This window comes from Ascaphus truei, chromosome 12, assembly GCF_040206685.1.
Source record: "Ascaphus truei isolate aAscTru1 chromosome 12, aAscTru1.hap1, whole genome shotgun sequence".
Classification (NCBI taxonomy): domain Eukaryota; kingdom Metazoa; phylum Chordata; class Amphibia; order Anura; family Ascaphidae; genus Ascaphus; species Ascaphus truei.
Window position 1 is genome coordinate 15,406,539 of NC_134494.1, and position 16,792 is coordinate 15,423,330.

A 16,792-nucleotide genomic window follows, 5' to 3' on the forward strand; every position below is an offset into this window, starting at 1 on the left:
TTGTTCCTGGTTGGGTAAGACTCTGTAAGCCTTAACTTCCTTCCTCTTGTGTTTCTGTGCCATAATAGCCTTGTGTTCCTCCTCAGCTGGCTCCTGTAATCCCACACCAGCACCTGGGACACAGATCACAGCACACATATGACTCTGAGGATGCTTTGGATAAGGATCGCAATGATGTGTTTGCAGAGCTGAGAGCCTGGAGAGACAAGCACGATGAGTAAGGAAGTGTGCGAGACACAGATAGGATTGGCGAGACACAGCTAGGACGCTAGGATTATATATTTTTAGTATACCACTGTGTATTCTTACATTTACCACTATCCACCACTATATACTGTAGTTACATATATTACTATATGCCACTATATTCTTACATGTATTTCTATATATTACTGTATTAATACATGTATTACTATATAACAATATATTATTAAATGTATTACCGTATATTACTACAGTCTATACTGCTGTACAAATATATGTTATAATATTTTGACATTACTATTCACTATACACTACTATAATATTATGTGTATTATTACATGAGGATTATCTAATATTACATGTATTTACATGGTTTATCTCTGCCTGACAAATAATCTCTGCCTCTATACAAATATATCATCAATATGCCTACACATACACTCTCTCAATCTCTGTGTAAGGCCAAATTAATGTAACCTAATTTGTTCAGCCAATGAGGGTGAACTGCTCACGGCCACGCCTCCTCCACGCCTCCCTGTCTCCTCCGTTTGGCTGCGGTCCCAGTAATGTCTGTGACACGCGCGCCCGGCGGGGGGGCGGCGCGTGTCACAGCGCTAACCGCGGTCTGTGAGGAGAGGAGAATCTTGCGACGGGAGGGGGCGTGGTCGAGGATTTGCGGGGGCGTGGCCATTACATCCTGTGGCTGGTTCGCCCTCATTGGGTGAACCGCCTCCATCGCTAGGAGTAAACTCAATTTGATTGAGTTGGGAAAAACCCTGCCGCAGGCGCGGCTGCACCTTCTGCGTGACGGTGCGTACTGGGCCCAGCCCCATTGAGGGGCGGTGCTTACACGCACAGTGCACGCCGCGCCGTGCGCACAGGCTGTACTGGGACCGCAGCCTTTGCCTCCTGCCTGCACAAACTGGGCAGAGGGGAAAATGCTTTGAAGTAATAGCTACAAAAATCAAAACATGTAATAAGTAATAATGAGCCTGAAACCCAGCAATACCCTACAAACTTGAAGTGCTATTTTTTGGCCTTCTTGAGTGAAAACATTGTTTGTTTGAAATGTTTTAGCATACTGAAGTTGAAGTCTGAAGTGTTGATAGTTTCGTTAACGTATAACAGGAAGTTTCCATGTTCCCTCGGTGATGATGTCACTTATAGTACAGGAAGTTCCAGGTGTCATAGACATCAATTTAATGTCACAGAACTTTCATCTCTCTCTCTCTCCAGATGACAGGAAGATACAATGTAACTAAGTGATTTAGCAGCAGAGCTTGTAACACTGGGCATGCCTCACTGCTAAAGAAACTCAGTCTGAAATAATAAGGCTATATTAAGCGCTTTTTGTTTTTACATTTATTTTTTCTTTACACATGATTGAAGCAGGGGGTCTCCGGAGCGGGACCCCGATCATTTCATCTCCGGGGACCCAGTGCTTCCGGAGATACTTACCTCCGTAGGGGGTGGCAGTAGTCGCTCCGGCTGAGCTAGTTGGGGTTTCAAGTTTAACGGTCACGCGGGCCAATAGGAAACTGAACCAGATGACGTCACGGTTTCTTATTGGCCCGCAGTGCACGGGAGCTTAGAAAAGCGGCCATTACTCCATCCCCTCAATGCTAGCTAGCTGATCCGGAGCTGCTACCGGCACCCCCTATGGAGGTATGTACCGCCGGAAGCAGCAGGTCACTGAAGCTGAAATGACTGAGGTTCAGCTCCGGAGACCCCTGCTTCAATTCTAGGTAAAATACAAATACATTTAAAAAAAATAAAGTGCTTGGATTGTCCCTTTAAAATCCCCCTTTTTATAAACCCCCCTCCTGCTGTCACCACATGGTCCCTGCCACAGGCCGAGCCATGAATGATCTCACAGGAGGTGATGGTTGGACAGCAAAGAGATGAGGAACACTGAACAGGGCAGCACACAGGGGGGGACCACGGCGTCCATTACCTGGGATCATTGAAGTGTATTACTTTATCGTTCTCGAGCGTTTTCTTCATATATAAACACACACAGTTGTTACCTGACATGGAAACTGTTAGATGATCTTTTTTTTAAATTAGGGTGTAGTCTGCGTTTAGGGCCATTTTTACCAAGCAGTGCTACGCCATAAGACACAGCACGGGTTTGCAGCCCATGCAAGTGAATGGGCTCTATAGTGTCTTATGGAGCAATGCTGCTTGGTAATTATGGCCGGTTATGGACCATTCACTTGAAGGTGTCTCCTAGCATGGAATGTGTCTTACTAGAGCAGCACTTCTTACTAGACATGTCCCTTAATCTTCATTACTGTCTCCTCGACTCCATGAAGTACCGGTCTTACCCTAGTAAAAGTGCCCTGTGTTGGTCTCTCCTGCAGGCTCCTGCAGAGGATACAAAAGGATCGTGCACCGCAGGTCCTGACAATCAGACACAGTGACGAGGAGGAGAGACGCAGTTCGAGTTATAGCAGCGAGGACGAAGAGCTTCGAGATCCCTCTGACTCGGGGTGCCTTGTACGAGTGTCTCCGGAGCCCTTCAGCCCCTGTCCTGTTCCCCAGCTACCTGCAAGTAAGAGGCTCACCCCCAAATCAGTCCCTTACTGGGGCTCCTAGCATTGTAATCTATAATCAGCCTGAAGGGTCAGTCCCTGCTAGGACCAAAGTGTACTAATGACAGTGACATGTTTTAAGGGTCAGTCCCTGCTAGGACCAAAGTGTATTAATGGCAATGACATGGTTAAGGGGTCAGTCCCTCCGAGGACCAAAGTGTAGTAATGGTAATGTCAAATTAAGGTAATCATTTGGGTGATTACACAAAAAAAATTACCCCCTATAAGTATTTGAAATAATTTAAAAGTTAGTTTGTAAACATGGTAATCTGAGACTTAGCTGAATAGTTTGCACAGGAAAAGCCCCTCCCTCTTCCTCTTTTATTGGCTCCCTGATAAGGACAGGGCTGGCTACGGGTATGTAAAACACTTGATTAACACACTCTCCATTCAGAGCCTACGAAAATCGGCAATTTGTAATTATTATGATTTATTTTTGCAAATGAAAGCATCCAACACTTAGCACGATTAGATACGGTTAAGGAAGCCGGTTAGACTGTTCAACTTGTTCTGTGGCAGTGTACGTGGGATTGAACCTTTCAAAGAGGGCAGTCCCACATAGAAGGTAAAAAACCATGTTTATTAAACACCTTATCAACGCAATTGGATTCCTTTGACAGATTACATTTCCCGTGAAGTGACATTTTCACTCAGTCGGTTTCAATTTTTACCGGGTCCGCCTAATTTGAATGTTATCCGGTAATTATTGCTCTTTCCCCCCCTTAAATCTCTTTCCACAAATGAGTCGTACACATCATCAAACAGAGAAACTCTGGATGGATAATCTCCCTGCGTATAGAACATTGCATAAGAGATTAGGTAAAGATTGTAAAAAAAATAAAATAATCATTATTATTATTTGGTTACAATGGAGACATTAAAAGTCTAAAAAATGTAAAAATACTTATTTTGGGGGGTTTGTGTAAAGATTATCTCAGTCACCTATATTTTAACTTACAGAACATGATACTAGTTAACTTTGGTCCTGGGAAGGCCTGACCCTTTAAAATTCAGCCCCAGCTCCTAGTGGCATTGGGCAGGTCCCTTTATCCCTCGTTGGAAAATTAGATTGCAAGCTCTCCTGCTTAGGGATGAGCCACATACCGAGCAATAAGGGAAGACAGAGCATCCATCCATCATGTATACTTACATGGTTTGCAAGGTGGGTAGTTTTGTCTTTATCTGTAACCCCCGGTGACAGACCAGGCTGAAGTCTGTAGCGTCTGGTCTTTCCATAAAGCTCTATATGATATTGATTCTTTTTGAATATAGAGAGTTCGCACGGCCTGGACCCCTTCCCTGTATCGCTATTGGCTCTCTCATAAGGACAGGGTGGGCTATGGGTAAAGAAAACATTTGGTTGACAAGCACTCCCCCATTCAGGGGCCCTGAAGAAATGCCATGTTTAAATATATTTCTAGAGAAACAAAAGAAGCCAAATCTTTGCTTTTAGCATGGTTAGATTCATTTAAGGAAGCCATGTAGATTGTAAATTTTTTTAAACAAGCTTGCTATTTGCTTGGCCATGTGGGATTGCATATTTAAGACTGATTCAATCTCTAATAATATTTGTTCCCTTATATAGCGCTGACCGTATACACTGCACTGTACACAGTATTTTTGCGGGCACAATAAGTTCCTGCCTTGTAGAGCTTACAATCTGATTTTGGTGCCCGAGGTCACAAGGAGCCAACACTGGTGTTCACCCACTTCAAAGGCAGTGATCTCATCACCGAGCGACTCTGTCTATCTAAAGCCTCGGTCGAGCTGCGCTCGTTGGCGCGGGCGGCCATGTCGCGAGTTCCCCACCAGCAGGGGAATCCTGCTGAGCCGGTCCCGGACTCCCTTGCGGCACAGAGCACTACACGCTGTGGCGCGTCAGCCGCTAGGGGACACAAGAAAATGGTGATGTCTAGCGTTGACGCGTCACGTGGTGTGGCTGTGAGCCAATGGGGAGGGGAGGCTTCGGGAGGAGGAGAGGCTTCGGGGAGCGGGGAGGAGTGTGGAGTGAAAGCGTGAGTGCCTGTCTGTGTGTGTGCCTGTCTGTGTGTGTGTATGTGTGTGCCTGAGTGCGTGAGTGCCTGCCTCTGTCTGTGTGTGTGTGTGTATGAGTGCGTGAGTGCCTGCCTCTGTGTGTGTGTGTTTAATACTTACCATCAGCAGCTCCCTCCTGCAGCCCGTGGAGGGAGGGGGGGGGAGAGTAGCGGGTCCCTCCGCTCAAGCCACGCCCCCCCTCCCTGTCCTGTCAAACCTCCCACTCCCGCCCACCTCCCGCTCCCTACAGACCGCATATCGCGGTCTGTGTATGTCAGCGCACCGCCTGTCTGCAGTGCGGGAGCGCTGACTCTGGGAGCGGGGCCTTAGCCTAAGAAAGCCAAATACATTGCTAAATAATGCCTTGTTGGCTGATATGTGGGGTTACCCATTAAATTAACCCTTTCGCTGTTGGAAGATGTCTTCCTGGATTGGGACCACGTGGTCACTTGGGGTGGCCCTGGATGACGTGAACAGAAGTGGAGGGTGGACCTCTAGTCTTCCGATCACTGCTGCAGGGGAGCATGGAGCGTGATCTCCCCCTAGAAAATGAGTCCAAAATAATATGGCGTTCCCTGAATCTCATGCGGGCTTCCTTCGTGGCGTACATGGAACGGCATTAGGGCAGCCAAAGAGTTAAGATGTGATGTACGTTGTCCAATTAGACTCTCTGTATCCCGTAGAGAAGGAGCAGCAGGATGCCCCATGGGTGCCATCTCCCCCAATCGTCCCATGCCCTCCAGTTTCAGGAAGCAGAAATCCAAGGTCCCAGAAGGCGGCAGAAATCCGAGCGAAGCGTCTGCTGAGAGGCGCCAACCAAAGAGAGACCACAGCAACCGGGCCGGCAACTACTGGCGCATACCTGGGGGGTGAGAGCTTTGCACTGATGGACATCGATCGAGACAGCACCAGGACACTGAGGGGACATGGCGCAGGAAGTAGCGAGCTGGGCGAGAGGCCGGTTTCGGGGCCCGCGCGAATAGGGCCTATTGAATCCAGGTGTGTACTAAATGTATTTATTTATAAAAATATTTTACCAGGAAGTAACACATTGAGAGTTATCTCTCGTTTTCAAGTATGTCCTGGGCACAGAGTTAAGACAAATAATACATGGTTACAAATACAGTTACATAAATGAACAGGGTATAAATTATATACAAGACATTGCATACACAGTTAGAGAAGATGTATATTATAGGCGTATGTAACAGTAACAGAGCAGATTAAAATGTGAGGCAGCCTTAGTTTTGAAAGAACTTAAACTGGTGGTGGATGTGAGAGTCTCCGGTAGGTTGTTCCAGTTTTGGGGTGCACCGTAAGAGAAGGAGGGGCGGCCGGATACTTTGTTGAGCCTGGGGACCATGAACAGTCTCTTGGAGTCTTATCTCAGATGATAGGTGCTGCATGTGGTAGGGGTGAGGAGCTTGTTCAGATAGATGGGTAGCATGCCCAGAAAGTATTTGAAGGCAAGACAGGAAAGGTGAACTTTGCGCCTAGACTCTAGTGATGACCAATCCAGTTCTTTAAGCATTTCGCAGTTGTGTGTTGTAGTTGGATTGGAGAACAAACGGCATATTGAGTTGTAGAGGGTGTCAAGTTTGCTAAGGTGGGTTTGTGGTGCCGAGCCGTATACTATGTCTCCATAATCGATAATTGGCATTAGCGTCTGCTGTGCGATACGCTTTCTCCCTAGCAGGCTTAGGGAGGATTTGTTCCTGTAAAGTACACCTAGTTTGGCATAGGTCTTGGATGTCAGGGTATCAATGTGCATCCCGAATGTTAAGTGGGAGTCAAACCATATGCCCAGGTATTTCAAACTAGTAACAGGAGTTAGGGTGGTGTTAGCGATGGTTCGGATCTGGAGCTCAGTCACTGGAAGCTTTAAAAATGTAGTCTTGGTCCCAAATACCATTGTTACAGTCTTGTCAGTGTTTAAAAACAGTTTGTTTTGGGAAATCCAGTTTCCGAGTCTCAAAAAGTCAGACTAAAAGGGGGAGACTGGCTACTAATGCCAGCTATATATCACAGGGCAAGACTGGCTACTAATGCCAGCTATATATCACAGGGCAAGACGGACTACTAATGCCAGCTATACATCACAGGGCAAGACTGGCTACTAATGCCAGTTATATATCACAGGGCAAGACTGGCTACTAATGCCAGTTATATATCACAGGGCAAGACTGGCTACTAATGCCAGTTATATATCACAGGGCAAGACTGGCTACTAATGCCAGCTATACATCACAGGGCAAGACTGGCTGCTGATGCCAGCTATACATCACAGGGCAAGACTGGCTACTAATGCCAGTTATATATCACAGGGCAAGACTGGCTACTAATGCCAGTTATATATCACAGGGCAAGACTGGCTACTAATGCCAGTTATATATCACAGGGCAAGACTGGCTGCTGATGCCAGCTATACATCACAGGGCAAGACTGGCTGCTGATGCCAGCTATGTAATACAGAATTACTAATGTCACACGTGTGTGTAGATAGCTATATAAATTGATATAGATATTCACATATGACCTTACACCTGGTGAAGGTTTCCTCTCTCACTGCGTCAAATAAATCCGCCAGGTTTAGGTGGCGTTAACTTTGCTGCCAAATGTACGAAGCATGATTAGCAAGATTCATACGTCGCTGGTGCAAATTGTCGCATAATGAAATATTTGCTCTGTGTTTTAGTAGCTCCACCATATTAATACCCATCCTCGTGCTTTGTGTAATGCTGCCCTCCTTTTTTCAAATGGTGGTTTCTGTACCTTCAGATACTAAATATTTTGTATTACCATATTGAAATGTTTGTTTTAGGATTATGACTATAGCCCATATATTTCCTAAGTGGTGCTATAGAATAAGACGCCTTCCAGCACCAGTAGCTACCTTACGGCCAATTGAAGCGTCTTCTGGTTCTGGAAGTTATCCTATGGTATAGCAGCACCTCTTAGTATGTATGGGCTATGGTCCTACTCAGCACTGATCTACATGGTAGTATGTTCATGTGGGAGGTTTGTCTCGAAGTAAGTGATTGGTGCTGGTACAATCTTCTACCTTTTTTTCTTCTCCTCCCTTCTTCCAGATCTCCGGTGGACAGAAACTCCCCAAAACTCATCTCCTCCCACCGACCTGTCATCCGTTCCTCCACAAAATCCGTGGAGAGGCCACATCTTCTCCATGTTACCCAGCCCATCACAGCCAGTGGGGTCTTGCAGAGGCTGCCGAGCCGGCCAACACTCCTAATGGGCAACAAGACCCCCAACACGTAGAGAGTGATCTGCAGAACAAGTCCACGTGTCTGATGAAGCCACCAGGGATTTTCCAAGACCTGAATAGGCTACATGTCCATGGTGCTCTAGTGAGCTTCCTCCTCTGGCCACAGTCAGACCTGCTGCCAGTAGAAAGCAGTCGGGGAGACCTCACTTTGGACAGTCGGGTTGCAGGTTTGAATCTCCACCTGGGTACATTTTTAGAATTGGATGCTTTACCCCAAAAAACAATGACTTATGTACGGCAGGTTCAAATGATATTGAGACTGGACAGAACGTCCGCTGAAAATGTATACAAAGCAAACTAAATATACTAAGCAATACTATCTGTATTTCACTTAATTTGGAGGGATCCTTAAAAACGGACACTCTCTGCAACTTTGATTATGGCCAATTAAGATTTGGTGACCAAAGTTAGACCAAAATGTTGATTTTTCCAGTCATGTACATTAGTGTTCTTGATTTCAGTGGAAGGTTCCCTCAAAGTGGCCTAATGACAGTGATCTCTTTAACGGGTTAAAGGGTCAGTCCCACGTAACACCAAAATAATGTAATCACAGTGACATGTTTAATGGGTTAAATCTCGGAGACATGTGTGCATTGAACCCCTTTCCTGCCAAAAGACCTCTCTGGGAGCAAAGGGGTTAAAAACATATGTTTGTTTCTATTTAAATCATGTTGGAACGTTTTTATTTCCATCAGGGACAGATGCTATGTGGGACTAACCCATTGAACATGTCACGGTCATTAGATCACTTCGGGCATACATGGGACTGACCTTTTAACCTATTACACAGGTCACTGTCATTAGGTCACTTTGGTCCTGCATGGGACTGACCCTTTAAAAAAAACACACCCCCTAATGACCTACAAATTTCCAGGACCAAAATAGATTTTATTATGGCGCTACGTCCCTCTTTGTCCAGTTTATCCCATTAAGACGAAATACAGACTGTTCTGTGTTTTATTTGTATATTTTTTTGCTATGCATTGTCAGCATGTGAATGATGGGTTTAAATTCTGTATGTGTATGTGTATATATATATATATATATATATATATATATATATATATATATATATATATACACACACACACACACACTGTATATATTATATTTATTTTTTACGTTTGCGAAAAGAAAAGCAGATTTTGCTGTAAGACAATCATATTTTTCTACTTCTAATATTTCAGATGTATAGAAAAAAAACGTTGAAATTGTGTAATTTATCAGAGCATTAAATGTGCAAAAAACTTGATCTTGCGTAAAAGTTTCTTTTTTTTTTTTAACTTGTATTTTATTTTACATTTTTCACAACAGCTTTACATCCATTTGGGGGAGGGGACGATCAGAAATAAAAGCTGGGGGAGGAGGGGAACAGTACCAGAACATGTTTGCACATTTCTCATACAGGTCAGGGTTTGCTATCATCAAACCGCATTTGCATAAAATATAGTAGCGATCACATACGGTATCCTGAGACTGCCGTTTACACAGTAGTTCTTCTCCGTTACTACAGCGGAGCCTCGAATAGAAGGGGCGTCAGTTTACGATTTGAGTCTTGCTAGTGGAAGAACGTCCTCTCAATGAAGAGAGTAACCAGCGGGCACTGCTCTGAAAAAACGGCTGAAGGCTGGACTGTGCAAAAAAATATGCCTTTATTGATTCATGGCAAATATAAATTTAAAAAGGGAGAAGGAGTCCCCCCTCAGCGCTCTAACGCGTTTCGCCCGTGGGTCTTTGTCAAAGAGTCAAAGAGTTATATATTCCTGGATTGATTCCCTGCAGCACATGAAAAGTTGAGAGGGCTCCTCTCTTTCAACATTGTTTCTACGAGTCTTGCTATTGGAGTCCCTGGGCTTGTAGGAGGGAGCTACAACATAATTGTATCTACATTTAGGCGAGGGTTATCTGCAAACGCGAGCCATGGACTCCAGGTTGGCTGGGAATGATGGCAGGTGTCATTCAGGAGGCTGGTCAGCTTCTTCTTTTGGCATAGAAACCACACTTTGGCCTTGATGGTTGCCGAGGATGGGATTTTGTTTTGTGTCCGTATTTCAGCAATTTTGCATCTAGTGGCAGTGACTATTGATCTCGCACAAAAGTTTTCATTGAATATACTTTGGCACACACCTAGTTAAAACCTTTTTGGTTGCTGAGCAGTGGGTTAAGCTGAAGGAGTTAATATATCATTTGCATCTATTATCAATATTTACAATAACAGTACAGTATAGAAGTGTGATGGGTGCTCCAACAGTCCTGGAATATTATATATGTTCATCAATCATATAAAAACAGTGAAGGTTCAGATGATGGAGTGGGTAACTACTGGGTGAGTGTCTAAAGCCACTGAAAGCATAAATCTCCTGAAAGCAACAGAAAAATGATGTATAACACACTTCGCTGTACCTCATTGGAAATTAACACTCACCCCAGGTTGTAGTAATTAGGATCCATAGTAATACAGTACATCTTTGAAGATCTTACCCACTCCTAGAGCCCACTGGATTTCTGGGGGCGTGTCCAAACGATCCAAAAATTGCAAAAGAATGCACAAAGCAGCGCACTGCCCAGGGACACAGGTGTATCAAAAGTAAAAAATGAATTTATTGTCAATCAGACATAGCAAACAAGGAGGTAAAGACCCTCCAACGCGTTTCACACAACAAGGTGCTTTATCTCCTTGATTTCTTAAACTTGCCAGGGAGAGCGTGGGGCCTCTGTAACACAGCAGCCCGCCTCCACGATGTTGCGGCGTCATGGGATGCTGCGTCGTCATGGCGTCACATGGCCATGTGACGCAGCGACGTCATGACGTCGGCCGGGGGCCCCTTAAGTCGAGGTTACGGCACTGAGGCTTGGCCTAGTCATTTGATATTTTTTAAATCAAAAGGAACATCAAGGAGATATTCGGTATCATTATACAGTGCCACGTGTTCATTATCAGGGCCAGGCTGTGGCTATAGTCGCAGGAGATCACAGGTGAACGGCACATGACTGAGGAACTTCGAGCCACGCTTGGAGCGAGCCGATGTCTGGGCCACGAGTCTCACCAACGGACTATTCATATTCAGCCTGGGCTGGGAGAAGGAGACATCAACATCAGCAGAATTATACAGCACTGTAAGAAATCCAATTTAGCAATAATTATATTGTAATGAATGAATCTGTTATCAAAGGCAGAATGTTAAAGTATACAGTATAGTAGTCTGGACTTTCCTTCATATCTATATATTATATCTGATTGTATGTTCAGTTATAGAGTTATATTGACGGTGCACCTGTACTAAAAGGTCAGAGTAGGCAGAAACCCTGTTTAGGTTTGACACTGAGTGATTATTGACAACTGTGACTTTAGCTGAGAGTAGAGGCTATGACAAAAGCTCTGAGAATCTTCCAGTCCATACTGTATTTGGTATTCTCTGTATAGAATACATGTGCTGTTTCTTATGCGATCATAGTTTGAAACTGCAGGACCTAATTTGGAATAGAAATATATATTAAGAGAGCTGATTCAAGGAATATTATCTGGATAAATACAACAGTGAGCTTAGTAAGCTTTAGGAAGGAAGGAAGGCCAGAGGAAGGAAGGAAGGCCAGAGGAGACCACCAGGCCGAAGAGTGATAATACCATGAAGAGGAGAAAAGACATGTTAATACCTGGTGAGAATATTAACAGAAAGAAGGTTACTATGTGCAACTATTCTTAAGAATATCAATCTATTTGAAACATCACCATCGTCATTCTTACTATTTTTGTATGTAAGTAATTATTTTCAAAATAAACGTTTTGTTTTTGTGTGCAAACGACAAGAATGCTGAACTCTGTTATGCTGACGTAAATCTATAGAAAAAGCGAATTTAAGGACATTTAACAAGCACGGTGTTATATGTGTCTCTCATATAATATCACACCTGTATTTAAGTGTGAGTGAGCATATATATTTTATTATACAGTATATACATACAGATGTAACAGACGTTATTACCCCTGTTAAGGTGAGTTAACATACAAAATAATGTGTTAAATATATACATATATACACACACACGTAATACCTAATAAATACACACACACATATAAATCCTATTCATTATGTACATATACGGGCAGGGGCCGGCTGGCAAATTTTAGCCAGGGGGGCAAGCCCTACAAACTGGCCCTGGAACCAGGCATCCCACACAGCGTACTGTACTTACAGACATGCACCATGAAGGCATGCACCAGGCACCCCGCACACACCATTCTGTACTTACAAACACGCACCACGAAGGCATGCACCAGGCACCCCGCACACACCATTCTGTACTTACAAACACGCACCACGAAGGCATGCACCAGGCACCCCGCACACACCATTCTGTACTTACAGACATGCACCATGAAGGCATGCACCAGACACCCCGCACACACCATTCTGTACTTACAGACATGCACCACGTAGGCATGCACCAGACACCCCGCACACACCATTCTGTACTTACAGACATGCACCACGTAGGCATGCACCAGGCACCCCGCACACACCATACTGTACATACAGACACGCACCACGAAGGCATGCACCAGACACCCCGCACACACCATTCTGTACTTACAGACACGCACCACGAAGGCATGCACCAGACACCCCGCACACACTAGATACACAGCATACTGTACATACAGACACACACCACGAAGGCATGCACCAGGCACCCCGCACACACCATACTGTACATACAGACACGCACCACGAAGGCATGCACCAGACACCCCGCACACACCATACTGTACATACAGACATGCACCATGAAGGCATGCACCAGACACCCCGCACACACCATTCTGTACTTACAGACACGCACCACGAAGGCATGCACCAGGCACCCCGCACACACCATACTGTACATACACACACACCACGAAGGCATGCACCAGACACCCCGCACACACTAGATACACAGCATACTGTACATACAGACACACACCACGAAGGCATGCACCAGGCACCCCGCACACACCATACTGTACATACAGACACGCACCACGAAGGCATGCACCAGGCACCCCGCACACACTAGATACACAGCATACTGTACATACAGACATGCACCATGAAGGCATGCACCAGGCACCCCGCACACACCATACTGTACATACAGACACGCACCACGAAGGCATGCACCAGGCACCCCGCACACACCATTCTGTACTTACACACACACACCACGAAGGCATGCACCAGACACCCCGCACACACCATTCTGTACTTACACACACACACCACGAAGGCATGCACCAGACACCCCGCACACACCATTCTGTACTTACACACACACACCACGAAGGCATGCACCAGACACCCCGCACACACTAGATACACACCATACTGTACATACAGACATGCACCATGAAGGCATGCACCAGACACCCCGCACACACCATTCTGTACTTACTCACACACACCACGAAGGCATGCACCAGGCACCCCGCACACACCATTATGTACTTACACACACACACACCACGAAGGCATGCACCAGACACCCCGCACACACTAGATACACAGCATACTGTACATACAGACACACACCACGAAGGCATGCACCAGACACCCCGCACACACCATACTGTACATACAGACACACACCACGAAGGCATGCACCAGACACCCCGCACACACTAGATACACAGCATACTGTACATACAGACAAACACCACGAAGGCATGCACCAGACACCCCGCACACACCATACTGTACATACAGACACGCACCACGAAGGCATGCACCAGACACCCCGCACACACTAGATACACAGCATACTGTACATACAGACACACACCACGAAGGCATGCACCAGACACACCGCACACACCATACTGTACATACAGACACGCACCACGAAGGCATGCACCAGACACCCCGCACACACCATTATGTACTTACACACACACACCACGAAGGCATGCACCAGACACCCCGCACACACTAGATACACAGCATACTGTACATACAGACACACACCACGAAGGCATGCACCAGACACCCCGCACACACCATACTGTACATACAGACACACACCACGAAGGCATGCACCAGACACCCCGCACACACTAGATACACAGCATACTGTACATACAGACAAACACCACGAAGGCATGCACCAGACACCCCGCACACACCATACTGTACATACAGACACGCACCACGAAGGCATGCACCAGACACCCCGCACACACTAGATACACAGCATACTGTACATACAGACACACACCACGAAGGCATGCACCAGGCACCCCGCACACACCATACTGTACATACAGACACGCACCACGAAGGCATGCACCAGGCACCCCGCACACACTAGATACACAGCATACTGTACATACAGACACACACCACGAAGGCATGCACCAGGCACCCCGCACACACCATACTGTACATACAGACACGCACCACGAAGGCGTGCACCAGACACCCCGCACACACTAGATACACAGCATACTGTACATACAGACACACACCACGAAGGCGTGCACCAGACACCCCGCACACACCATACTGTACTTAGACATACACCACGTAGGCATGCACCAGACACCCCGAAACACACACCATACTGTTCTTACAGACACGCACCACGAAGGCATGCACCAGACACCCCGCACACACCAGATACACACACCATACTGTACATACAGACACGCACCACAAAGTTATGCACCAGACACCCCACACACACCAGATACACGAACCACGAACGCATGCACCAGACACCACGCACACACCAGATACACGCACCATACTGAGCATACAGACACGCACCACGAAGGCATGCACCAGACAACCCGCACACACATCTTGCGTTCTTCTCAAGGATGTCTTCTTTCTACCCCCTTTGTATCTAAAGCCCTCTCCCACCTTAAACCCTTTTCACTGACTGCCCCACACCTCTGGAATGCCCTTCCCCTCAGTACCCGACTAGCACCCTCTCTATCCACCTTTAAGACCCACCTTAAGACACACTTGCTTAAAGAAGCATACGAATAGCACTGTGAACATTCTGAACACATGACACATAAAGCTTGGCCCCCTGCAGACGCACTTACCAGAACTCCCTCCTACTGTCTCTGTACGTTCTCCCTACCTACCAATTAGACTGTAAGCTCCTCGGGGCAGGGATTCCTCTTCCTTAATGTTACTTTTATGTCTGAAGCACTTCTTCCCATAATCTGTTATTTACATTATCTGTTATTTATTTGATTACCACATGTATTATTACTGTGAAGCGCTATGTACATTTATGGCACTATATAAATAAAGACATACAATACAATACCAGATACACGCACCATACTGTACATACAGACACGCACCACGAAGGCATGCACCAGACACCCCGCACACACCAGATACACGCACCACGAAGGCATGCACCAGACACCCCGCACACACCAGATACACGCACCACGAAGGCATGCACCAGACACCCCGCACACACCAGATACACGCACCACAAAGGCATGCACCAGACACCCCGCACACACACCAGATACACGCACCACAAAGGCATGCACCAGACACCCCGCACACACCAGATACACACACCATACTGTACATACAGACACGCACCACGAAGGCATGCACCAGACACCCCGCACACACCAAATACACGCACCATACTGTACATACAGACACGCACCAAGAAGGCATGCACCAGACACCCCGCACACACAGAGCAGATACATGCATCATAGACAAAAAACATACATGTACAAACGCACAACAAACACACACATACTACGCAAAGACCAGATTCACACAGCATAAAGAAACACTATAAATGTCCCAATCACACATACAGTGCTCCACACATACTATGCATGCATTCTATACATATATACGCACAACATATATGCACCATATACATACAAATGTAACACACTGCATTGTATTAGTTTGTGCGTTATAACAAATGGGATAACACGTCAGTCCCGCTGCAACACACCACATTTTTACACACAAAAATACAAAAAGCTAAGTCCCCGGCGCTAATGAGTTTTACACACGCAACACATGCACCCTTATATATATATATATCAAATGGAAATATTACTGTGTGCTCATTTGCATGTCTTAAATAGGTCTGCAACCCTGCCTTTCACCATTATCGCCCAGCCCACAGCACTTCCACTGCAGCAAGGGATTCTGGGAAATGAAATGCAAACGAGCACACAATGTGTCACCTCCTATTTTTTGAATATCATTTACTATTGATCTTACATCTAATATTTGGCATATATATATATATAATGCATGTAATCACCAGCAAGGTGATAAAAAAGACAGCACTCACCAGGTAAAGTCGAAATAAACTGTATTCAGAGTCTTCACACAAATTCCAACGTTTCGATCCTCTTCAAGGGATCTTTCTCAAGGGCTTGTGTACATGCGAAACGTTGGAATTTGTGTGAACACTCTGAATACAGTTTATTTGTTTTTTACCTGGTGAGTGCTGTCTTTTTTTATCACTTTGCTGGTGATTACAGGCAGTCCTCGTTTTACAACGCTTCGCTTTACAACGAATGGCTTATCCAACGCTATGCAATGCATACCTATATTCATTTTTACAATGCCAAAATGGCTTATCCAACGCTCTTACGATGCTTTGCAACGTTGTGTATGTGTGTATATATATA

General features: G+C 45.7%; 2 protein-coding genes across 9 annotated transcripts in view; one reads left to right on the forward strand and one right to left on the reverse strand.

Moving 5' to 3' along the window:
• LRRC56 (leucine rich repeat containing 56) overlaps positions 1-9,137 on the forward strand; it is a 57,418-nt gene extending 48,281 nt beyond the window's left edge. For 2 of the 4 annotated variants that reach the window (XM_075566783.1, XM_075566780.1), the window contains exons 10-13: positions 87-217; positions 2,568-2,758; positions 5,516-5,831; positions 7,922-9,137. In XM_075566783.1, coding sequence (XP_075422898.1) covers positions 87-217; positions 2,568-2,758; positions 5,516-5,831; positions 7,922-8,108 — 825 coding nt within the window. In that variant the 3' untranslated portion in view covers positions 8,109-9,137. The remainder of the gene's footprint in view (positions 1-86; positions 218-2,567; positions 2,759-5,515; positions 5,832-7,921) is intronic. The other 2 variants (XR_012787541.1, XM_075566782.1) reach the window with 2 other exon arrangements.
• Positions 9,138-9,428: 291 nt separating this feature from the next.
• Positions 9,429-16,792, reverse strand: part of LMNTD2 (lamin tail domain containing 2) — a 73,812-nt gene continuing 66,448 nt past the window's right edge. For 4 of the 5 annotated variants that reach the window (XM_075566788.1, XM_075566787.1, XM_075566789.1 and 1 more), the window contains one exon: positions 9,429-11,189. In XM_075566788.1, coding sequence (XP_075422903.1) covers positions 11,070-11,189 — 120 coding nt within the window. In that variant the 3' untranslated portion in view covers positions 9,429-11,069. The remainder of the gene's footprint in view (positions 11,190-16,792) is intronic. The other variant, XM_075566786.1, reaches the window with a different exon arrangement.